This window comes from Nycticebus coucang, chromosome 20, assembly GCF_027406575.1.
Source record: "Nycticebus coucang isolate mNycCou1 chromosome 20, mNycCou1.pri, whole genome shotgun sequence".
Classification (NCBI taxonomy): Eukaryota; Metazoa; Chordata; class Mammalia; order Primates; family Lorisidae; genus Nycticebus; species Nycticebus coucang.
This window is the reverse complement of record NC_069799.1, coordinates 31,328,941-31,353,702: the sequence shown is the minus strand read 5'-3', so window position 1 is coordinate 31,353,702 and position 24,762 is coordinate 31,328,941. Positions and strand designations below refer to the sequence as shown.

The window sequence follows — 24,762 nt, the reverse complement described above, 5'->3', positions numbered from 1 at the left end:
CGAGGTGGTGGGTTCAAACTCGGCCCCAGACGTTGTGGTGGGCACCTGTAGTCGCAGCTACTCGGGAGGCTGAGGCAAGAGAATTGCCTAAGCCCAGGAGTTGGAGGTTGCTGTGAGCTGTGTGACGCCACGGCACTCTACGAGGCTGATAAAGTGAGACTCTGTCTCTACAAAAAAATAAAAAATAAATAAATCAAAATAAATAAAAAGAGCTGCAGTCAAGAAACTGTTAGCATTACGGCCTCCTTCAGCCTCTCGTTGGACGGAACTCCTGTCACTCAAGGACACAGAGGTGGGGCCTGAGGCCGTACCCAATCAGGGATGCTCCAAAATGAACTGTCCAATCAGATGCACAGACAGAAACAAGACGCCGGCTACGGGTATCCGGAACAGGATTTCCTCTCGTTTGCTCATCTGGGGTCCTCTCTTCGCTGTTGCGTGTTCAGGAGGATTCAGGTGTCTCTGCAGCAGCCTCTGTCACCCTGTGGCCTGCAGATATTGGGAGATCTGTAGCGGTGACGCTAGTACATACCGGAAGCTGGGAAATGGTGAGTACAGGACACTGGGTGTCCCGAGAGGAGGAGGGGCGTGGTTGGAGCCAGAAGTGGCTGTGGGCACTTTTCACTTCAGTTTTAGAGTCTTCAGAGTGACGTTTGCCACTCGCACCCCTTGGCTTTCAGACTCCTGTAGGCAAAAGGTGAAGTGGGGCAGGCAGCTGGGACTCTGTTCCTCCTGTTGCTTCCTGACGCGGATACTTTGACCACGGCTCGTGGCTTTCTTTGAGCAGCTGTGTGCCTGTAGCCCTCGGAGTCCCTCCCACGTGGTGACAGTGGAAGAATCCTCAGGGAAGAATCCCAACTGGGTGTGTGAACCTTGTTCCTGGGAGGGATTGGGGTCCCTGGGGCTCCCAATCCCTACATTCTTCTGTTAAATGTAAACTTAGGGTTGGGTGCGGTGGCTCACTCACGGTGTTGCCAAACACAGAGACAGGGAGTTGATTTGTAAAAAGGCTTTATTTATTGGAAGCAATTCTGGAGAACAGCGAGAGTAATTTTTTAAGTGTTGTTTTGTCTATGTAACAAATTTTAATAATTTACATAGGGGATAATTAAGGAATTATTAAGGTAAGTGTATCGGAATGGGCGCCTTTTAAACTTAATATATTTATCACTAGTAGTTACAGTTTGCAGTTGTATAGCAAATACACACACACACACATATATTGACAGTAGTGGTTGTTTTTTAACTATAAATATCCGAGTATGTGATAATCTTGTGGATATATGGGAAAAGTGTGACATTTCTGATAAGTTCTAGCGGGTGCACATCTCCATTAGGCATGAAGTAAATAGCTGTTCTACATAAGGACTTCTAGTAAGTCAGAAATCAGACATTTTTATGACATTTGGGGCTAAATAAGTCTATGTCTTTATTTCATCATAATGGGACAGGATTCTGGGGTGAGCTGTGTGTAGTCTACAGCTGTGTGTAGTTTCAAGCGGAAGATGACTGGGGATTGTGTTTCTTCAGTCTTATTCCTCCAGGAGAGGCAGTCTAGTTTTTGTGGGTCTCAGCTGCTTCTGGAGTACAGTTTGAGTGGAGTGTGGTGGGCCCAGGCTTCTAGTCCTGCAAGTTTTACTGCTGTGGTGTGCTCAGCAGAACATCTTCTGGACTAGTCTACTTTTCTGTCAGCTGTTTTTCTCCAGCCCATCTTTTCAGGTTTTGAGATGGAGCTGGTTACCAGGATAAAAGGAGTGTAAGTTTTGTGTTGGGGTTGATGGAGGTCTGGGAAAAGAAAACTTGTGAATAAGCCATAACACTTCCTGTATTTGTTGTACATACTTTTGTATTTTAAGATTATATTCAGCTTGCTCTGACATTTGAAATGAGGCTTCCTGAAAGGGTTTCTTATAAACAACTTTGTGAAGATTTAATTTGGGTCCCCTAAAAGGGCTCACTTTATTTACAGTAATTGAAGAGGGAATACCTAGTTTTAATGTGAATGGATCTCTTAGCATAATTTGGCAATTTCTTGTTAGCATTTTTTTTTTCCTTGATGATTGAGGTCTCCGGGCTGTATGGAATTTCTAGTGAATTTTCAAAAAATTTCTTACCTGCTTTGTAACTTCTGCCATGAAAGACCAACCATTATAACTTGAAGGCTTCTGGAGATCTCAAAATGGGGGATAATGTTTTTCAGAAGGACCTTTATTACTTCTGTAATTTTCTTTGTTTGTGTGGGAAAGACTTTTACTTATCTTTAAAAGGTATCCATTAAACACAGCTATGATTTAATAAAATAATAAAAAAAAGGTATCCATTAATACTAGTAAACATTTCAGACTTTTGGATGAGGGTATTTGAGTGAATTCCATCAGCTGGTTTTCAAATGGCATTATGTTATGGTATGGTCAGAGTAGTTTTTAGACCTGTTGTCTATTTTGGGTTGTTTCTTGTACAAAGCAAACACTTAGTATTTATTTTTTTGATTATCTGGATGAGTTACCTGTTTACAGCTTATGGCTGAACTTAGTTAAGGCTTTTTAGCAGGAATGTGTCATGTCTGAAGTCTTGATTACCTGAGGTGTTAGACTTCTGGGTAACATATCCATCCTTGGCTGTTGATAAGCCAACTATTTTTTTATCATGAAATTTTTCTGTTTTATTTCTTATTTATTTTCTTATAGGTGGGATAGAAATCAGATAGGTTCAGAGGTGGCATTAAGGGGGCTGTTACTGTCAGTCTCTTGCAGCTTGCTTTGCTGCAGTGTCGCCCTCTGGTTTTCTGTGGGAAGGATTAAGTCTTTTTGTGGTGTCTTGGGCAGTGCATGACTGTCATTGTGCGGGGAAGCAAAACAGCTTCTAAATAGTTGTAAAAATTCTGAACTGTTTTTAATATCGTTTTTTTTTTCTGCTGCTAGTAATCTCCTTTTCTTGATATGGCGTTTTGAGTATGAAGAATTAGATAAATTTGGAGTCCTTGTAAATGTTTAGTGTTTTTCTTTTTGACAGTTCTAACGGCTTGGTTAGGACAGTTAGTTCAGCTTTGAGGCCGAAGTCCCTGGTGGAAGGGCTTTCTTTTTTTTTTTTTTTGTAGAGACAGAGTCTCACTTTATGGCCCTCCGTAGAGTGCCGTGGTGTCACACAGCTCACAGCAACCTCCAACTCCTGGGCTTAGGCAATTCTCCTGCCTCAGCCTCCCGAGTAGCTGGGACTACAGGCGCCAGCCACAATGCCCTGCTATTTTTTTGTTGCAGTTTGGCCGGGGCTGGGCTTGAACCTGCCACCCTCGGTATATGGGGCCGGCGCCCTACTCACTGAGCCACAGGCGCAGCCCCTGGAAGGGCTTTCATTTCTACCAGCCTTTCTACAGTCACTACTGTATAACTTGCCCTTTGCAATTCTTTTTCAATATAACTGCTTCCATCTATACACGGAGTCCAGTCTCCCTCCTTGGAAGGATTGTCTGACAGGTCTCCTAGGCTAGAAAAGACTTATTCAGTTATCTCTAGACATTGCTGTTCTTTTGGTTCTTGATTATGGTTAGGAGGTAGAGTGGCTGTGTTCAGTCCAGCTATCACTTCTAACAGTATTTCAGGGTTAGTAAGTAATATAGCTTGATATCTTCTCATCCTACCTACAGTTAACTAGAAGTTTCTTTTTTGTTGAAGTAGGTTTCAAGACATGATGAGGGACATAAACTGTTGTTGGATGTCCCAAGGTGAATTTAGCAGTTTCTTTTAAAAGATCACAAGTTACCACCTGGTAGCTGTGAAGTCTTAACTGTTTAGACAAATATGTCACTGGTCTTGGAATAGTGCCAATTTTTTGTTTCAGTACTCCAAGGCAAACCTCTGTCTTTCACGCACATATAGACAGATAACTTAGGCAGGCCAGGAATAGGGGCCTTAAAAAGACTTTAAGTTTCTGCCTGACTTTGTCACACTCCTTAGTCTAATCCAGGGGTGCATTTTCCTGTCTTTTCAAGGCCTTATACGAGGGCTTAACAATTAAGCCATAGTTCAGAATCCATACCTGGCATAAACTTGCCATATCCAGAAATCCCTGAAGCTCTTTTCTAGTTGCAGGGGTTTGAAAATGTAATATTAACTTGTCTTTATTTTAATTAATTTAATTTAATTAATTAATTTATTTTTTTGAGACAGAGCCTCAAGCTGTCGTCCTGAGTAGAGTGCTGTAGCTTCACAGCTCACAGCAACCTCCAACTCCTGCCTTAAGCGATTCTCTTGCCTCAGCCTCCCAAGTGGCTGGGAGTACAGGCGCCCGCCACAACGGCCAGCTATATTTTGGTTGTAGTTGTCGTTTGGCAGGCCCGGGCTGGATTTGAACCTGCCAGCTCTGGTGTATGTAGCTGGCGCCTTAGTCGCTTGAGCTACAGGCATTGAGCCTACTTTATTTTTTGAGACAGAGTCTCACTATGTTACCCTGGGTAGAGTGCCATGGTGTCCCAGCTCACCTCAAACTCTTCAGCTTAAGTGATTCTCTTGCCTCAGCCTCCCAAATGCCTGAGACTATAGGCGCCTGCCACAATGTCCGGCTATTTTTTGGTTGTAATTGTCATTGTTGTTTGGGAGGCGCGGGGTGGATTTGAACCCGCCAGCTCTGGTATATGTGGCTGGCGCCCTAGCTGCTGAGCTACAGGTGCCGAGCCTGTCTTTATTTTTTAATAGGCTGCATTGTCTGTGTTCTGTCTGAAAACGAAGAAATTGCACTTCCTATATACAGATTTGAGCATTTTGCTTTGATAACCAATAGCTCCTCCATTCAGCTAAATGTTTCAGTGTTAATGTTGTGTTGTTTAGGCATTCCTGAAAGTCCTGAACAGTGGTGAACAATTCATTTACACGTTTTTTTTAAATAATTTTATTTTTTGCAGTTTTTGGCTGGGGCCAGGTTTGAACCCACCACCTCCGGTATATGGGGCAGGCGCCCTACTCCATGAGCCACAGGCGCTGCCCGACTTACACATTTTAAAGTGCATTCTAAGGCTCAGCACTAGTGCTCAGTAAGTAGGGCGCTGGCCACAAAAACCGAGGCTGGCGGGTTCAAGCCCAGCCTTGGCCTGCTAAACAACTGCTACCAAAAAAGGGGGGGGGAGGTGCCTGTGGCTCAGTAAGTGGGGTGCCACTTTCATGTACCAAGAGTGGTGGCTTCCAGCCGGTCCAGACAAACTGCAACAAGAAAATGGCTGGGCGTTGTGGCGGGCGCCTCTGGTCCCAACTACTTGGGAGGCTGAGGGAAGAGAATTGCTTAAGCCCAGGAATTTAAGGTTGCTGTGAGCTGTGACACCATAGTACTCTACTGAGGGCGACATAGTGAGACTCCGTCTCAAAAAAAATTAAATAGGGCAGCGCCTGTGGCTCAGTGAGCAGGGCGCCGGCCCCATATGCCAAGGGTGGTGGGTTCAAACCAGGCCCCGGCCAAACTGCAACCAAAAAATAGCCGGGCGCTGTGGCGGGCGCCTGTAGTCCCAGCTACTCGGGAGGCTGAGGCAGGAGAATCACCTAAGCTCAGGAGTTGGAGGTTGCTGTGAGCTGTGTGACGCCACGGCACTCTACTGAGGGCAATAAAGTGAAACTCTGTCTCTACAAAAAAAAAAAAAAAAAAATTAAATAAATAAAAAATAAAGTGCATTCTAAGTTCACAGATAGCTCAGAGCATTTGTGGGGGTATCTGTCTCTACCACAATGCCTATAATCCTAGCACTGTGGAGAACCTCGGTGGGTGAATTGCTTGAGTTCAGGAGTTCAATACTAGCCTAAGTAAGAGAAGAACCCCATCTGTAAAAAATAGCCAGGCATTGTTTGGGGCATGTGTAGTCCCAGCTACTTGGGAGGCTGAGGTAAGTGGATTGCTTGAACCTGAGAGTCTGAAGTTGCTGTGAGTTATGCTGCCAGAGCGCTCTACCCAGGGTGACAAAGTGAGTCTCTCTCTCAATTAAAAAACATGCAAACCAAATTTAAGAACTGATTGAGTACAGTTGTGCATTGACCTTATCGGACTATCCAGGTGAAACTTTCCTGGTTTCATAATCAGAGAATTGTCAGTTATGATTGGTTAAGCCTAACTTGGTTCCTACTACGTTGATGTTAGGGTGCACACAATAATTCTTAAAAAAATTGTAGCTTAGACATGCTGAGTGCTTTTGGAAGCAGGAAAGCTTTTCAGAAGTAAGCCTGAATATCAAGGCCCTCATAAACTAGCTTTGCTCTCCTTACCACAAGAGTAGGCATGGACTCTCTAACATTTCCTTATGTAACAAACAAAGCTTCTTCCCCAAATAAAAGCAGTTGCCTTCTATTGTTTTCCTGTCACCTCCTTACCTGCTACAGATAGAATATTGAGCCACTATTAAAGAATGGTTTCTTTCCTCAACAGTTTCTTCCTCTCAGTTCATTCCGATTCCTAAAATAATCATTTACAGGATAGTTTCTTTCTGCCTGGTCCATTAATTCTCTAACCATTTTTTGTCCTTCAAGAAAATGATCTACATTCCCATGTCTTTCTTCTTTTATGAAAAAGAGTATTTAAATTGTGTACCCCAGTGGGAGGTTGGGGTAATCTCTCTATGATTTTCCCACATAGGTAGTGTTGCAGGAAAACAAGGCCCAGTGGCAACAATGAACACACAAACACCATGTTTAAGAGGAAGAAGACTTTTATTCGGCTGGTGGAGCAAATGACATAGAATTGAAAATGGCCACACTCCCCAACTGGCTTGGTATTTCCCTTTTTATCTCCAGTCAAAAAGTCTCAACCCCCGGGTACCTTTCTCATTGGTCAGTTTGAATCAAGCTGGAGAAGCTGTTCTAGCCTCCTCAGAACTACAGGATTTCACCGTAGTGGAAGTTTTCAGGTCCCAGGATGTTAAGTCTACAAATTCCTAAGAGTTGAATCACCATGGGGAGGATCCTGCAGGTGTATCCTTGGGGTCTCTTTGAGAAGACCTCTGTTCTCCTAGATTTTACCCTTCCTAGGTATCCCCTCTCATTTAATCTCTCTGTGATTTCCCCACACAGTGAGTGCATTAATACATTTGTATGTTTTTTCTCTTATGTGAAGTTGGTATTCAGGGAACCTTCAAAAAATTGAAGAGGTTTTCCCTTGGCCTCAGTATTTGTGACAGTGTTACTGTATGTAGAGGGTCTGGCCACCTGTCACTGTCAGCCAATATGCAGAGACAGGGATAGGTTCCTCAAGCCTTGTCAGAAGGCCAGCAATTCTGGCAAACAGTGAGAATAGCCTCTGCAAGACTTCCATTCTGTTCTTTTCTTCCATTTCCAAAATCACAATTTTACGTAATGGTTCCCAGCACAGACTTTTTTTTTTTTTTTGAGACAGAGTCTCAGTATGTCGCCCTGGGTAGTGCCCTGGTGTCACAGCTCACAGCAACCTCAAACTCTTGGGCTTAAGCAGTTCTCTTGCCTCAGCCTCCCAAGTAGCTGGGACTACAGACACCCGCCACAACACCCGCCTATTTTTGGTTGCAGTTATCATTGTTGTTTGTCAGGCCTGGTCTGGATTCTAACCCACCACCTCGAGTGTATGTGGCTGTTGCCCTAGCCACCGAGCTGTAGGCGCTATGCCAGCAAAGACCTTCTTAACTCTTACTTTAAATAATAAACAGCACTACTCAGTGATAATCTATTATAGCATTTCCAACTCAAAACTTAGTTGTCGAGGGCGGTGCCTGTGGCTCAGTGAGTAGGGCCCCGTATACCGAGGGTGGCGGGTTCAAACCCAGCCCCAGCTGAACTGCAACAACAAAAAAAAACATAGCTGGGCATTGTGGCAGGTACCTGTAGTCCCAGCTACTTGGGAGGCTGAGGCAAGAGAATTGCCTAAGCCCAGGAGTTGGAGGTTGCTGTGAACTGTGTGATGCCACGGCACTCTACCAAGGGCCATAAAGTTAGACTGTCTCTACCAAAAAAACAAACAAAAAAACTTAGTTGTCGAAATCAATCCTCCTAAAGCAAAGACCACAATAATCCTTATTTTAAACATTAAACAGCACAACTCAGTGGCAACCTATAACATTTCCAATTCAAAAGGTCATTTCCAAAACTATTTAAGATGGGCATCTTTAGGGTGAAAGCCAAATTTATAAAACAATAAGAATGACAGACAGGTAGGAAGGTCCCATGGGGACCTAAAACCACCAGACCAACTGTGTCCTGTAGGCCCTGGCCTGGCTGAGTCTATCTTCTTACAACATGTGTTTTCAAGGGGTATGAAAAAGCTCAGTTGCTCAATTGGTCCTGCCCATAGGATGAAGAAAGAATTTCTTTAGGCCAAGATTAGGATATAAAAGTGTATGTTTATTTTATATTAGAAAGTGGGTAGAAGCCATAAGAAAGAGCAGAGAGCAGAGAGTGAGTGAAGGGAAGATAGCAGTGGGAAGAGAAGAAAGAAGACTGAAAGCTTAGTATCCCAAAGAAAGAAAGGAAGAATGCCCAGGCTGAGGTGAAGTGGGTAGCTGGATTTAAGGGAAGGGGGGAGTTAATGCAGCCTATTTCACAAGGTATTGTGAATGTGAATGGTGTGTCCATTTTTTCTTAGGAAAGGTTGAGGACAAACATTATTTTAGGTGTCTCCACTCCTTATGTTACAGGACCAGTAAATTGAAACCAACAGACTGTCACACCAAGAATATAGAGGAAGGAATTTTGTTAGATGGTGGAGACTCAGCAGGCCATAAGCCTAAAGCACTGAGCCCCCCACCAGTCACTTTTACAAACCTCTCTTATACTATTTTTTTATTTTTATTTTTTTAACATGCCAGAGTATATATTTATTATTCATGAACGGTCAAAAACTTTTTCTCTCATACTATTTTACAAGACATATATGTGCTTGGTTATAGTTATAGTTACAGATATTAGGTCATGGGAAATTTTTAGCTAGCAGGCAAAAAAAGTCATACAAAGCTAAAGATTTTATTTCTCAAAAATCTGGAGTGATACTATTTGTTACCTAGTCTCTTTCAATGTTATTCCTGTATAGTGTATCTTTTAAAGTTTTTTCTTACCTTTAAGGGCTGAGTTCTTTAGCAGCTTATCTGCTGCATTCTCAGGATCCCCAGGAAGTATAAGATTTATTTCTCCTTCCTCACTTAGGCCTGATTGTTCTTGTTCATACTCTATTGTTCCACATGAGACACTCAGGAATCCCTGAAAGCTTAAAGGAACAAATAGTAAAAGACAAAATATCCAAGTGTTGGAGAAAGACAGGGGCCCAATTGAGAGAATCACCTCAACACCAAGATTATGAAGGAAGGGCTTTATTTTGGCTAACAGAGCCATGGCGGACTGTAGTCTAAAACTGACCAAGCTCTCTCATTGGCTCAGTCTTTTCTCTTTTATCTCCAAAGGTTCCTTGTCCACAGATACCTTTTTTTTTTTTGAGACAGAGTCTCACTTTGTCACCCTCATAGAGTGCTGTAGCGTCACAGCTCACAGCAACCTGCAGCTCTTGGGCTTAAGCAATTCTCTTGCCTCAGCCTCCCAAGTAGCTGGCACTGCAGGTGCCCACCACAACACCATCTTTTTTTTTTTTTTTTTTTGCTATTGTCATTGTTGTTTTAGCTGGCCCAGGCTAGGTTCAAACCCACCAGCTTTGGTGTATGTGGCCAGTGAGCTACAGGTGCTGCCTATTATATCTTATTTCTTGCCTAGGCACATACTCTTTGCCAGAATGTCTTTGCATTGAGACTCCCCTTTGGTAACTGTACAGGATGATGTGTCCTCAACCTACCCTTCTGTCTTTGGTCATTTCTGAGTTTCACACTTGTCTGGGGTTGACCCACGCTGTTCATAGCATCCTTGTTTACTGGAGTGTCCACAAATACCAATTCTTGGGACATACTTGTCCAGTGAATAGCCTGAAGTATTGGGATGGAGCCTCTCAGGGGAGTAAATGAATACCTTTCAGTTTGAGAGTGATCTCTTGGTATATCCTTCATATAAACAGCTACCTCATTGGGACTTTAATTTTTTTTTTTTTTTTTTTGAGACAGAGTCTCATTGTGTTGCCCTCGGTAGAGTGCCGTGCTGTCATAACTTACAGCAACCTCTAATTCTTGGACTTAAGCAAATCTCTTGCCTCAGCCTCCCAAGTAGCTGGGACTACAGGCGCCCGCCACAACACCCGGCTATTTTTTTGTTGCAGTTTGGCCGGGGCTGGATTTGAACCTGCCACCCTCGGCATATGGGGCCGGCGCCCTGCTCACTGAGCCACAGGTGCTGCCCCTTGAAATTCTTTTTTTTTTTTTTTGTAGAGACAGAGTCTCACTTTATGGCCCTCGGTAGAGTGCCGTGGCGTCACACGGCTCACAGCAACCTCTAACTCTTGGGCTTACGCGATTCTCTTGCCTCAGCCTCCTGAGCAGCTGGGACTACAGGGGCCTGCCACAACGCCCGGCTATTTTTTTGTTGCAGTTTGGCCGGGGCTGGGTTTGAACCCACCACCCTCGGCATATGGGGCCGGCGCCCTACTCACTGAGCCACAGGCGCCGCCCAACAACGCCCAGCTATTTTTTTGATTGCAGTTCAGCCGGGGCTGGGTTTGAACCCGCCACCCTCCGTATGTGGGGCCCTACTCACTGAGCCACAGGCACCGCCCTCGACAACTAAGTTTTGAGTTGGAAATGCCCAGACTTCTAGTTAGGATTCCATGGCCATTTTGAAGAATTACCATCATCTGTGATTCTGCCTGCCCAGAGATTCTATTAGACTGAGTTGTGTCATCCATGTGGTTTCAATTAAGTTCCCCTATGTGATTTTAAAGTTAGGTCAGTATTAAGCATGAGGGTTTCCAGATATATTTCCGACAACTGAGTTTATTGTTTTTTCCAGAAAGTGGTCCCAGAGCCAATATTTCCATTTCTATAGCAGAAATTGCTGGCAGGGGAGGGCACTGGAGGCCAAGAAATAAGAAGCTCACTTCTGTGTTATTAATAAGTACATTTGGAAGATTATCAACTAAGGTGCACAAACTAAAACATTTATTAAGGAAGTGCCCCTTCTTAGATTCTCTTTTCATCATGCCTTGCTTTGGAAAGTAAAGTTGTCATCTTTGTTTACTAGTTCAGCAATCAGCTGGGAAAAATCCAGTGTCTACAGTTCAGTGCATATTTGACAAAATTTATCACAGGACAGAAGCATAGGCATTTCTGTTGAGCTTGTTGGAAATTTATAAATTGAATCTTCACCCCATATCTTCTATAAAAATCTGCATTTTAGGGAGGTACCTGTAGCTCAGTGGGTAGGGCCCCAGCCACATACACTGAAGCTGGCAGATTCGAATCTCTTCTGGGCCTCCTAAAACAATGACAACCGCAAAAAAAAAATAGCTGGGTGTTGTGGTGGGTGCCTATAGTCCCAGCTACTTGGGAGGCTGAGGCAAGAGAATCACTTAAGCCCAAGGGTTTGAGGTTGCTGTGAACTGTGATGCCACGGCCTTCTACCCAGGGCGACAGCTTGAGACTCTGTCTCAAAAAAAAAAAAAAATCTGCATTTATCAAGATCTCCAGTTGTTTTTGTACTTGTTAAAATTTTAGAGGTACCATTTTACTCACCATGACATTTTCATATAAAAATATACACAACTTATACTGTATGATGTAAATAAGGCACAAAAATATATATGCTGGTATTGGTGGACTTATATTTCTACTGTGTCAACCAAAAACATACAGTGTATACACTGGTTTTTTGTTGTTGTTGTTTGTTTTTTGAGACAGTCTCTCTCTATGTTGCTCTTGGTAGAGCAACAGCTCACAGCAACCTCAAACTCTTGGGCTTAAGTGATTCCCTTGCCTCAGCCTCCTAAGTGGCTGGGACTACAGGCACCCAGCTATTTTTTTGTTGTGGTTGTCGTTGTTTAGTAGGCCTGGGCTGGGTTTGAACCTGCCTGCCCTGGTGTATGTGGCCAGTGCCCTAACCACTGAGCTATGGGCGCTGAGCCTGTACACTGGTTTTGTGGATGTTATGCTGTCCCCTTTCTTCAGTGTTGGACAATATAGGAGGGAATATATCTCTCTATACTTATTAGGTAATTCTAATTACTCATATAAGTCAGCAACAGTTCTCTTCACTCATTTAACTGAACTTGAAATTCAATTTCCCTATGGCTTCTTGGTAAATATGTTTGTTTTTCAGAGACTATTGACATTCAAGGAGGTGTCTATAGAATTCTCTGTGGATGAGTGGGCCTGCCTGGACCCTGCTGAACAGAACTTGTATCGGGATGTCATGTTAGAGAACTATAGAAACCTGGTCTTCCTCGGTGAGTATAACTTAAATACACAGTTCCTGATCTACACTAAATATTTCATATTCTTTCTTTCTTTTTTTTTTTTTATTTTTTTAGAGACAGAGTTTCACTTTGTTGCTTTCTGTAGAGTGCCATGGTTTCACAGCTCATAGCAACCTCCAGCTCTTGGGCTTAGATGATTCTCTTGCCTCAGCCTGGCTATTTTTTGTTGCAGTTTCCTGGGGCTGGATTTGAACCCACCGCCCTCAGTATATGGGGCCTGTGCCCTACTCTCTGATCCACAGGTGCTACTCTCATACTTTTTCTTTGTACAAGGTTTTTATGGAGTTTCTTCTTTGACTGCCTGAGTAAACTTAAAAACTTAAGGATATTTTGGTATAGAAAAGAAAATATTAGAGATGTTTTATTTTGGCATTAATCTTACCTTTTTTTGAGCTGATTTATATCCTTTACTAGATTAATACTAATTTCTGAAATTTAGTGGCATAGATTTTACCCATATCTTTAATGTGATATCTAGGCCCACTTGGGCTGCAGGTCCTGCAGGGACAGGATCTATCTTTGTGAATGCATCAGGCCTGTCTGCAGGTGTCACTGCTGGTTCGTTGGTCACCAGGTCCTTGAAGATTGCCACGATGGCTGAAAATGATGATAATGAAAAAATGGCTGCTCTGGAGGCCAAAATCTGTCATCAAATTGAGTAGTATTTTGGAGATTTTGATTTGCTATGGGACAAATTTTTAAAGGAACAGACAAATTGGATGAAGGCTGGGTACCTTTGGAGGTCATGATAAAATTCAACAGGTTAAACCGTCTCACAACAAACTTAATGTAATTGTGGAAGCACTGAGCAAATCCAAGACAGAACTCATGGAAATCAGTGAAAATGAAACTAAAATCAGATGGTCTCCAAACAAACTCCTCCCTGAAGTGACTGATGAATATAAAAATGGTGTGAAAAACAGATCTATTTATATTAAAGGATTTCCAACTGATGTAACCCTTGATGACATAAACGAATGGTTAGAAGACAAAGGTCAAGTACTAAATATCAGATCAGAAGAATATCACACAGAGCACTTAAAGGATCAATATTTGCTGTGTTTGATAGCATTGAATCTACTAAGAAGTTTGTAGAGACCCCTGGCCAGAAGTACAAAGACACAGACTTGCTAATACTTTTCAAGTATTAAAAAAAATGAAGAGGGCGGCACCTATGGCTCAGTGAGTAGGGCACTGGCCCCATATACCTAGAGTGGTGGGTTCAAACCCTGCCCCAGCCAAACAACAACAAAAAAAATAGCTGGATGTTATGGTGGGTGCCTGTATTCCCAGCTACTCAGGGGGCTGAGGCAGGAGAATCGCCTAAGCCCAAGAGCTAGAGGTTGCTGTGAGCTGTGACACCACAGCACTCTACTGAGGCACCGGAGTGAGACTCTGTCTCCTAAAAAAAAAAAATGAAGAAAGAAAACAAAATTTAGGGGTGGCGCCTGTGGCTCAAGGGAGTAGGGCACCGGCCCCATATACCAGAGGTGGTGGGTTCAAACCTGGCCCAGCCAAAAACTGCCAAAAAAAAAAAAAAAAAATCAGAAGCTAAGTTAAGAGCTAAACAAAAGTGTGATCTTTAGCACTAAATATTTTTTCAGCAGAACTGGGTAGTGGAGTTAAGATCCTCCAACCTTAAATACTTTTCAAAGAGCCTAAAGTTTCTGTAGGGAACGTCTATTTGGGGATTATTATTTCAAGATCTTCTAAAATGTTCTTTTCTCTACTTTAGTAAGGTAATAGATTGCCAGTCAGAGATGCCCAACAAGAGTCATGTTCTTTTTTCTAATAAAACAGGGCTTGCTGTCTCTAAGCCAGACCTCATCACCTGCCTGGAGAAAAACAAAGAACCCTGGAAGGTGAAGACACACCAGACAGTAGTCAAGCACCCAGGTAGGTTGGAGGGAATGAAGCAGATAACACTGGTCAGAGGTCCAAAGTTCAAGGAGAAAACCACATAATACTGTGTGATTAGGGAAGCTCAGCTTAATTGGAATTGATTTCTGAGAAGCCTGACTTTTTCTTGTTCTTATTTAAGGGAACCTCTTTTTTTTTTTATTTTTGAGACAGAGCCTCAAGCTGTCGCCCTGGGTAGAGTCCCGTGGCATCACAGCTCACAGCAACCTCCAACTCCTGGGCTTAAGCAATTCTTTTGCCTTAGAATCCCAAGTAGCTGGGACTATAGGCACCCGACAGAATGCCCGGCTATTTTTTGGTTGTAGTTGTTAATGTTGTTTGGCAGGCCCAGGCTGGATTCGAACCTGCAAGCTCTGGTGTAAGTGTCTGGTGCCTTAGCCACTTGAGCTACAGATGCCAAGCCAAGGAACCTCTGTTCTTGTTTTTATTATTTTGTTATTTTTATTTTCTTTCTTCTTTTTTTTTTTTTTGCAGTTTTTGCCGAGTTTGAACCAGCCACCTCCGGTATCTGAGGCCGCACCCTACTCCTTTGAGTCACAGGCACCGCCCCCTATTATTTTTATTTTCTTGTAGACACAGAGTCTTGCTCTCTTGCCTCACACTAGAGTGCTGTGGCATTAGCTTTGCACAGAGCAACCTCAAGATACTGGTTTCAAGTGATTTTTCTGTCTTAGCCTCCCAAATAACCAGGACTATAGGTTTCTCCACAATGCCCGACAAAGGTTTTTTCTATTTCTTTAGTGTGTGGGGGGGGTCCTCACACTTACTCAGGCTGGTATCAAACTTCTGAGTTGAGGGCAGCGCCTGTGGCTCAGTGGGTAGGGCGCAAGCCCCATATACTGTGGATGGCGGCTTCAAACATGGCCCTGGCCAAACTGCAACAAAAAATAGCTGGGCGTTGTGGCGCATGCCTGTAGTCCCAGCTACTTGGAAGGCTGAGGCAAGAGAATTGCCTAAGCCCAAGAGCTGGAGGTTGCTGTGACCTGTGACACCACAGCATTCTACCGAGGGTGACAGAGTGAGACTCTTGTTTCAAAAAAAAAAAAACGAAAAAAACTTCTGAGCTGAAGCAATCCTCCTTCTTTGCCTTCTCAGAGTGCTAGGTTTACAGTTGTGAGCCACTATGCCTGTTCTTGGTTTTAATTTCCAGAAGGACTTTACTTTTCAGTGATATTTCTTGTAGGTTACAGTGGAAATAAAAGAACTTTCTGTGGCTTACATGTAACTGCAGTAAGTCACTGCTCTTCCATTGCTTTTAAGGACATAAAATATTTGTATATGTTTGAGTATCTCTGTGAAGGGTTTTTAAAAAATTTTCATTAGGCTCACACCTGTAATCCTAGCACTCTGGGACTCAAGGTGCCATGATTGCTTGAGCTCAGGAATGTGAGACCAGTCTAAACATGAGTGATATGCTGTTTCCCCTAAAAATAGAAAATCAAAGTAGGCATTATAGTGATTACCTGTTGTCCCAACTACTGGGGGGTAGGGGGTGGTGAGGCTGGAGGATTGTTAACCTACGAGTTTGAGGTTGCTGTGAGTTAGGCTGATCCTATGACATTCTAGCCTGGGCAACAAAATGAGATCATGTCTGAAAAAAAGTTTGTTTTTCTTTCACATCATATCCAAAAATATATGAGTAGCCAGGTGTGGTGGTTCATGCCTTTAATCCTAGCACTCTAGAAGGCTGAGACTGGCAGATTGCCTGAGGTCATGAGTTTGAGACCATCCTGAGCAAGAGGGAGACCCCGCCTCTAAAAATAGCTGGGCATTGTGGCAGTGCCTGTAGTCCCAGCTACTGGGGAAGCTGAGGCAAGAGAATCACTTTAGCCCAGGAGTCTGAGTTTACTGTGAGCTATGTGCCATGTCATTCTCCCAGGGGTGAAAAGGGAGACTGCCAAAAAAGAAAAAGAAAAAAAAAAAATATGTGAGTGAAGTGGTGATTTTAGTATTTGGTTCAAAAATCCCACGAACACCATAAGTAGTTGTTGCAGTGTTTTCTGCTTTATAGTTTTTTCTTCTCTGCTTTATAGTTCTTAAGCTATGAAGGTTTCAAATAAGATTCTATAGAAATTATAGTCAGTAATTTTATCAGAACACTAAGAATCTTTCCAAATGTAAGAAAATCTAACATTATTTAAGTTCAAAAAAAATTATTATTATTTTTTTTTTTTTGTAGAGACAGAGTTTCACTTTATCGCCCTCAGTAGAGTGCCCTGGTGTCACACAGATCACGGCAACCTCCAACTCCTGGGCTTAGGCGATTTCCTTGCCTCAGCCTCCCAAGTAGCTGGGATTACAGGCACCTGCCACAACGCCCAGCTATTTTTTTGTTGCAGTTAGGCCAAGGCCAGGTTTGAACCCGCCACCCTTAGTATATGGGGCTGGCGCCCTACCCATAGAGCCACAGGTACCACCCTGTATTACAATTTTAGATGAAACCTCAACTCTTGGCCAGGATCTGTGGGTCACGCCTATAATTCTAGCACAGTGAGAGGCCAAGGCAGATGGATTGCCTGAGCTCACAGGTTAGAGACCAGCCTAAGCAAAAAGTGAGACCCGGTCTCTAAGAATAGATGGGCTCTGTAGTGGGTGGCTATAGTTCTAGCTACTTGAGAGCCTGAGGCAAGAAAATCACTTGATCCCAAGTGTTGGAGGTTGCTTGTGAGCTATGATGCTACAGCACTCTACAGAGGATGACAAAGTGAGATTCTGTCTCAGAAAAAAAAAGAAAGAAAGAAATCTGTCACACAGATCACAGCAACCTCCAACTCCTGGGCTTAGGCGATTTCCTTGCCTCAGCCTCCCAAGTAGCTGGGACTACAGGCGCCTGCCACAACGCCCGGTTATTTTTTCTAAATATTTTTATGTGTGGTTTAATTAAATAATTAATCAGCTATATGTCTACTAGTAATGATAACTGTGTTTTTTCTATAAATATTACCTCATGTTTGTTTGTAGCTTATCTTGAGTATTTCTTTTCCTGGGTAATTTTAGGTGGCTGTTTTGTCCTGTCCAGGTTAACAATCATGGGAATAGCTTTAATCTTGGCATGTGTTTATTGATGAATATATTTTTTCTTTTGGAGAAGAAAAAATGTGTAATTTTCAGATGATAGTTGAGAAACTGTATAACTATTTTAGTTATTCCATTACACTTTTAGTTTTGGAAAAACAAAATTTACCACTGTCATTCTCTATGTTTCTGTAGTATTAAGTGTATTTACATTGTTATCCATAAGAACTCTATAATCTTTACATCCTCGGAAAGTAAAATTCATGATGTTTTCCATAACCTCTGCTCATTTTACCCTCTCTTCAGTCTTTGTCAGCCTTTGTTCTGCTTTCTGTTTCTGTGAGTTTCACTACTTAAGATCCATCATATTAAGTGTAACCAGGTACTGTCACATTGTTCTGGCTTATTTCAGTTAAAACGATAGTCTTAAGGTTTGTCCTTATCCTTAGATGCAGCAAGATGTTCTGTTTCAGTGCTGGATAACACTCCATAGTCTGTATGTGCCACATATTTTGACATCTGTGTTCTTTAAACCTCTTGACTTTTTTTCCTTTTGAGAAAGACTCTCACTCTGTCTCCCTGGGTAGAGTTCCTTGAGAAGAATGTGGTCCCGTCATACCTCACAGGAAACTCAAACTCCTGGGCTCACACAATCCTCATGGCTCAGCCTCCTGAGAATTTATTTTATTTTTATTATTATTATTATTATTATTATTATTATTTTGAGACAGAGTCTCACTGTGTCACCCTGGGTAGAGTGTTGTGGCGTCACAGCTCACAGCAACCTGAAACTCTTGGGCTTAAGTGATTCTCTTGCCTCCGTCTCTCAAGTAGCTGGGACTACAGGCACCTGCCACAACGCCTGGCTATTTTTTGATTCTAGTTCCCACTGTTGTTTGGCAGGCCCAAGCTGGATTCAAACTTCCAGCTCCAGTGTATGTGGCTGGCGCCCTAGCTGCTGAGCTACAGGTGCTGAGCCCCTCTTGAGAATTTTTGAAAGAGAAGGACTTACTGTTGACAATTTATTAGCTGTTTTCTTTGATTCTTGCATCTATTTTTCCCCATCTGTCTTCCTTTGTGTCACATTGATTTGCGTAGTAATAAGTTTTGATTCTTTTGTTATTTGAGTGTGTGATTATAGGTATTTTATTGTAGTTATCATGGCAATTGCACATTTTTAAATGTATTTTAAACTGGTAACAGTTATTATTAGTTTTCATTTTTAAAAGTTCTCTTTTATATCTGTACTCAATTTTGTTACTGACGTCAGCAATTACCTCTTGTTATATTGTACATGTAGACCAATTACCAAAGATTTAGTGCTTTCTGTTTTTGTCTTTTAACTCTCAAATATGATTAAAAGTGTTTTGTGCATCATCATTATAATAGTACAGAATTTTAGGTTGCTGTACTTATTTTTCCCAGAGTTATTTATTTTTGCATAATTTAGTATTATTCCAGAGCATCATTTCATTGTCACTGAAAGGGGCTTCCTTTAATATTTTTTTGTGGCAGCTTTCAGCATCTATTTATCTTGGTGTTTATTTTTTCTTCATTTAGAAGGGCAGTTTTGCTGGATATCATATATTTGCTTTGAAGATTTTCTTCTTTCAGCATACTGACTACATCACCAAACTCATTTTTGATGCAGAAGGCTTGTGTTGATCTCACAGGAACATGCTTAGAGATGACACATCTATTTTCTTTTTCTGCTCTCTTTGTATGTGATGTTCAAGTCTTTGATCTTCATCTGTCTTATTATAGGACTCTTTGTATTTCTCCTAGCTGAATAATGTTGAGCTTTGTGATACTTTATATCTTTTTTCTTACATTTGAGACTGCTCAGTCACTCTCATTGTGTTCTTCAATGTCAGAATTTCTGTTTACTTATACTTTTATTTTCTTGATATCTTCATTTTTCTGATTTTACTTAGTTTTCTGTATCATTTCTATTTGATCCAGTTAGCATTATTCAGGTAAAGTTTTCAGGTAATTTAGACATCTCTATTTTTTATGGTTGATTCCAGATTATTTTGTTTGTGTTCTGTTGCCCTATTACTTTGTACATATTGTAACCTGTGATTGATTTTTGAGAATTAGAAAAGCCACCTTTCACAAACTTTGTGATGTGGCTTTATCCTGCAGTACTCTGAAACACATTGTACTAAGAAAGAGAGGACTGTTACATTCTGACAGTATTTTGCCTATGGAATTGTGTGGTTACTTTTAGTTGAAGCATTTTCCCACATTTCCTCTTAAGAGCTTGTCATCACTTGCTATCCCTGAATTGGTTGTATTGGAGTCTCTCTGTTGCTGTAACAATATTTTACCCATAGTTTCAGCACCTCTGGTCTGTCTTTTAAACTATAGCACCATTTCTTTCAGCACCTTTGTTCATGGGCGATAACAACCTTTCTTCAAAAGGCTCTGCAACCAAAAGGATTAACACTGGTGTGACTATATTTCTTATGGGGATAAAGCTGAAGTTCATAATTTACTTGAATATGCACCATATTGTCTTAAGATGGGATAAAGTCTGTGGTGGGTAAATATGACACACTTTTCTTTCCATTCCATTTGGCTCTTTTTATTATTATTTACTACTTTTTTCTTTTTCTTTTCTTTCATATATATATATATACACACACACACACACAAATTTATTTATGTATGTATTTACTTAGTTTTGTTGTTGTTATTTTTGAAACAGGGTCTCACTTTGTTGCCCTGGGTATAGTGCTGTGGCATCACAAAACCTCAAACTCTTGGGCTTAAGCAATTCTCTTGCCTCAGCCTCCCAAGTAGCTGGGACCATAGATGCCCACCACAACGCCTGGCTATTTTTTTGTTGCAGTTGTCATTGTTGTTTACCAGACCCGGCCAGGCTCGAACCCAGCAGCCTCAGTGCATATGGCCAGCCCCCTCCTCACTCAGCTATGGGCACCGAGGCAGTTAGTTACTTATTTGACACTGAGTTTCTGTCACCCTGGGTAGAGTGCTGTGTGGCCATAGCTCACAGCATCTTCATTATTCTGGGCTGAGGAGATCTTGCTTTATTCTCATGAATCGCTGGGACTACAGGCAAGTGCCACCATGCCCAACTAATTTTTCTATTTGTGGTAGAGCTAGCATCTACTCTTGCTCAGGTTGATCTGTAATATCTATGCTCAAGTGATCCATTCACCTCAGTCTCCCAGAGTTCTAGTATTACAAATATGGGCCAATCCGTCCATCCTCCATGTTGACTCCACAACTTCCACTCACCTGCTATGCTGCAAATTCTTACCTGGTTTTTAGAATTTCCCAAAATGCAATGTATACATGCAACATTTATTTGTTGTTAAGATAATTAGTGCATGTGTACTGTAATGTGCCATATTCATAATATTCTTGGAATGATTTTCCAGATAAAATATGTAATGTAGGGCAGTGCCTGTAGCTCAGTCGGTAAGGCACCGGCCCCATATACCAAGGGTGGCGGGTTCAAACCCGGCCCCAGCTGAACTGCAACCAAAAAATAGCTGGGCGCTGTGGCGGGCGCCTGTAGTCCCAGCTACTCGGGAGGCTGAGGCAAGAGAATCGCTTAAGCCCAGGAGTTGGAGGTTGCTATGAGCTGTGTGATGCCACGGCACTCTACCGAGGACCATAAAGTGAGACTCTGTCTCTACAAAAAAAAAAAAAAAAAATATGTAATGTATATTTACTCAATTCTGATAAAAAATCACTGGCTAAAATTGTTATTGTTTAAATTCCTTTCAGTTATGTCTAATCATTCAACCCAAGACCATTTGCAAGAGTTGGGCACAAATATTTTATTTCCAGAGAGGATCCTGAGAAGATATCAAACCTGTGGTCCTGAGAATTTAAACTTAACAAAAGACTGGGAAAGTCTGTATGAGTGTAAGGAAGAGAAAGTATGTCCCAGTGGAATTGACCAATATTTTACAGATACCCATGGCAAAATCTTCCAATGTAGTAAATGTTTGAAAGTCTTCAGAAAATTGTCAAATCTAAATAGACATAAGACAATATATACTGTAGAGAAAAGGTTTAAATGTAAAAAGTGTAGGAAAGCTTCTCACCAATGCTCGCACATTACAGAACATAAGATAATTCATATTGGAGAAAAACAGTACAAATGTAAAGAAGTTAGCAAAGGCTTCCAATCTTGCTCAAGAGTATCTAAGCATAAGAGACTTCACACTGGAGAGAAACTCTACAATTATGAAAATTCTGGCAAATGTCTTAGCCACATTTCAAAATATGATAAGCATGAGAGTGTTGATACTGGAGGAAAACCCTATAACTATAAACAATGTGACAAATTTACCAACCAGTACTCACACCATTCTGGATATCAAAGAATTCATTCTGGAGAGAAAGCCTACAAATGTCAAGAATGTGGCATAGCCTTTAACCAGTACTCAGACCTTTCTAGACATCAAAGAATTCATTCTGGAGACAAACCCTACAAATGTCAAGTATGTGGCAAAGCCTTTAACCAGTGCTCACACCTTTCTAGACATCAAAGAATTCATTCTGGAGACAAACCCTACAAATGTGAAGAATGTGGCAAAGCCTTTAACCAGTACTCAAACCTTTCTAGACATACAAGAATTCATTCTGGAGAGAAACCCTACAAATGTGAAGAATGTGGCAAAGCCTTTAATCAGTACTCACACCTTTCTAAACATCAAAGAATTCATTCTGGAGACAAACCCTACAAATGTGAAGAATGTGGAAAAGGCTTTAACAGTTCTTTAACCCTTTATAGACATCAAAGAATTCATTCTGAAAAGAAACCCTACAAATGTCAACAATGTGGCAAAACCTTTAACCAGTACTCACAGCTTTCTAGACATCAAAGAATTCATTCTAGAGACAAACCCTACAAATGTCAAGAATGTGGCAAAGCCTTTAAACAGTACTCACACCTTTCTAGACATCAAAGAATTCATTCTGGAGAGAAACCCTACAAATGTCAACAATGTGGCAAAGCCTTTAACCAGTACTCACATCTTTCTAGACATACAAGAATTCATTCTGGAGACAAACCCTACAAATGTGAAGAATGTGGCAAAGCCTTTAATCAATACTCAAACTTTTCTAAACATAAAATGATTCATTCTGGAGACAAACCCTACAAATGTGAAGAATGTGGAAAAGGCTTTAACAGTTCTTTAACCCTTTGTAGACATCAAAGAATTCATTCTGAAAAGAAACCCTACAAATGTCCAGAATGTGACAGAGCCTTCAAATGGTACTCAACCTTTTCTGTACATCAAAGAATTCACTCTGGAGAGAAACCCTACAAATGTCAAGTATGTGGCAAAGCCTTTAACCATAGTTCAACACTTGCTAAACATCAAAGAATTCATTCTGGAGAGAAACCCTACAAATGTCAAGTATGTGGCAAAGCCTTCAACCGATACTCACACCTTTCTGTACACCAAAGAATTCATTCTGGAGAAAAACCCTACAAATGTGAAGAATGTGGCAAAGCCTTTAACCAGTACTCAACCCTTTCTAAACATCAAAGAATTCATTCTGGAGAGAAACCTTTCAAATGTCAAGAATGTGGAAAAGCCTTTAACCAATCCTCACATCTTTTTGTACATAGAAGAATTCACTCTGGAGAGAAACCCTACAAATGTGAAGAATGTAGCAAAAACTTTAACCAGTTCTCAACCCTTACTAAACATCAACGAATTCATTGGAAGAGAAACCCTACAAATGTGAAGAATGTTGAAAAGATTTTAACAGTTCTTTAACCCTTTTTAGACATCAAAGAATTCACTCTGAATAGAAACCCTATGTATTTCAAGGATGTGGCAAAACATTTAACCAGTACTCAGACCTTTCTGTACATAAAAGAATTCATTCTGGAGTGATACCTACAAATGTCAAGAATGTGGCAAAGCCTTTAACCAGTCAGTACTCAAGCCCTTCTAGACATAAAAGAATTCACTCTGTAGAGAAACCCTACAAATGTGAGGAATATGGCAAAGCCTTTAATGTTAATTCATCCCTTAGTAAATATCAAAGAATTCATTCTGGAGACAAACCCTTCAAATGTCAAAAATTGGCAAAGCCTTTAACTGGTACTCATGTCTTACTGTACATTAAAGAATTCATTCTGGAGAGAAACCATACAAATGTGAAGAATGTGGCAAAGGCTTTAACTCATGCCTGACCCTTTCTAGATACAAAAAAATTTGATTCCAAAGAGAAACCCTATAGATGTGAAGAATGTGGCAAATCTTGCCAAAAAATAAATAAAGTAACAATATTAAATTGTGGCAAAGCCTTTGCTACTAGTCACAGTTTTCTGTACACAATAGAATTCATGTTAAAGACAAACTACAAATATGGAGAACTTGACAAATGTTTAACTTGTGCTCAAACCATTTTATAAATGTAAAATTTATCAGAGAAGTCTCATAGAAATATTAAGAAAGTGTCAAATACTATGGCAAGTACTCACTCATTTCAGTACTTAATAGAATTCATAGAGAATTTCTATGTATTTGAAGAGTATTACAATATGTTTAAATATTTTTCATACTTTCTAGTCAGAATTCACATGAAAGAAATACTCTGCAAATGTCAGTCATGTATCAAAGCCTTAAAATTGTGTTTATTCTGTTAGGACTGCTAAGGAGAGACAGGATCAGATGATACTAGGAGATCTTTTGTCCATAATAAGAGAAACAATTGGACCAGAAGAGGCTTCTAAGAAAGAAAAGCTGGCATTTCAAGAAGGCTTCCGAAAACTGAACTGATGTTTTCTCTACAAAAATGAATCTCAGAGGTAGAGAAACCAAAATATGGAGAAATTGCCCAGACCACAAAAAGGGGTCTTTGGAGCATAAATACAAGTAAGGTGACAGTAGGCTTAAGTGACCTATTTTCATTAACATAGTAACATTAACACTGGTTCAGTCACACTTTACAATTACAATGACATAGTGTTCATTGATTACAGGGATAGAAATGGGAAGACTCTCCATTCTGAAAGTTTTTCCCCGTTTTCAGGAAAACCATGAATATTTTATCCCCACATCACTTACCATAGAATTGGAAAATCTGAGTAAGGGGAAAAATTTTACTAAATCCAGGGTCATCTCCACTTGAAAAGGTAGATATGTTTCTTCTCTGGAGTGTATAGTTCTCTAGTAAACTTTGTCCTTTTACACACATATCTACTTGTTCTGCTCATTTGTTCTATTATCTCGGTACCAGTAACCAGTCTTTGGCACCTGGAACAAAAAAAACAGGGAACACACACCTGACATCTGGTCTCGATGTGCGACACCTTGGTGCCAAAATCTGGGAGGAAAATACATGTTCAGCAAGATAAGCTAATGGAACAATATGTATTCTGAATTCACATTGCCTGCTGCATAATACTTACTATACCTACATCTTTCTTATTGTCTTCACATTCCGTGTGATGGAGCTCTTTACATAACTCCTGCTCCATCTCCTTTT

The 24,762-nt window shown here is 41.1% G+C and overlaps 1 protein-coding gene across 1 annotated transcript; it reads left to right on the top strand.

The window, feature by feature from the left end:
* Nucleotides 1-390: 390 nt before the first annotated feature.
* On the top strand, nt 391-24,456 carry LOC128572324 (zinc finger protein 724-like). Its single transcript, XM_053572151.1, has 4 exons — nt 391-548; nt 12,180-12,306; nt 14,137-14,232; nt 21,031-24,456. The coding sequence occupies exons 1-4, from the start codon at nt 546-548 to the stop codon at nt 23,040-23,042; spliced, it is 2,238 nt and encodes a 745-aa protein (XP_053428126.1). The 5' UTR covers nt 391-545; the 3' UTR covers nt 23,043-24,456.
* The last annotated feature ends 306 nt before the right edge of the window (nt 24,457-24,762 follow it).

Coding starts and splice junctions, on each gene's coding strand:
- LOC128572324 (XM_053572151.1), top strand. Junction 12,307..14,136: donor TAGAAACCTGGTCTTCCTCG/GTGAGTATAACT, acceptor CTAATAAAACAG/GGCTTGCTGTCTCTAAGCCA. Junction 14,233..21,030: donor GACAGTAGTCAAGCACCCAG/GTAGGTTGGAGG, acceptor AATTCCTTTCAG/TTATGTCTAATCATTCAACC.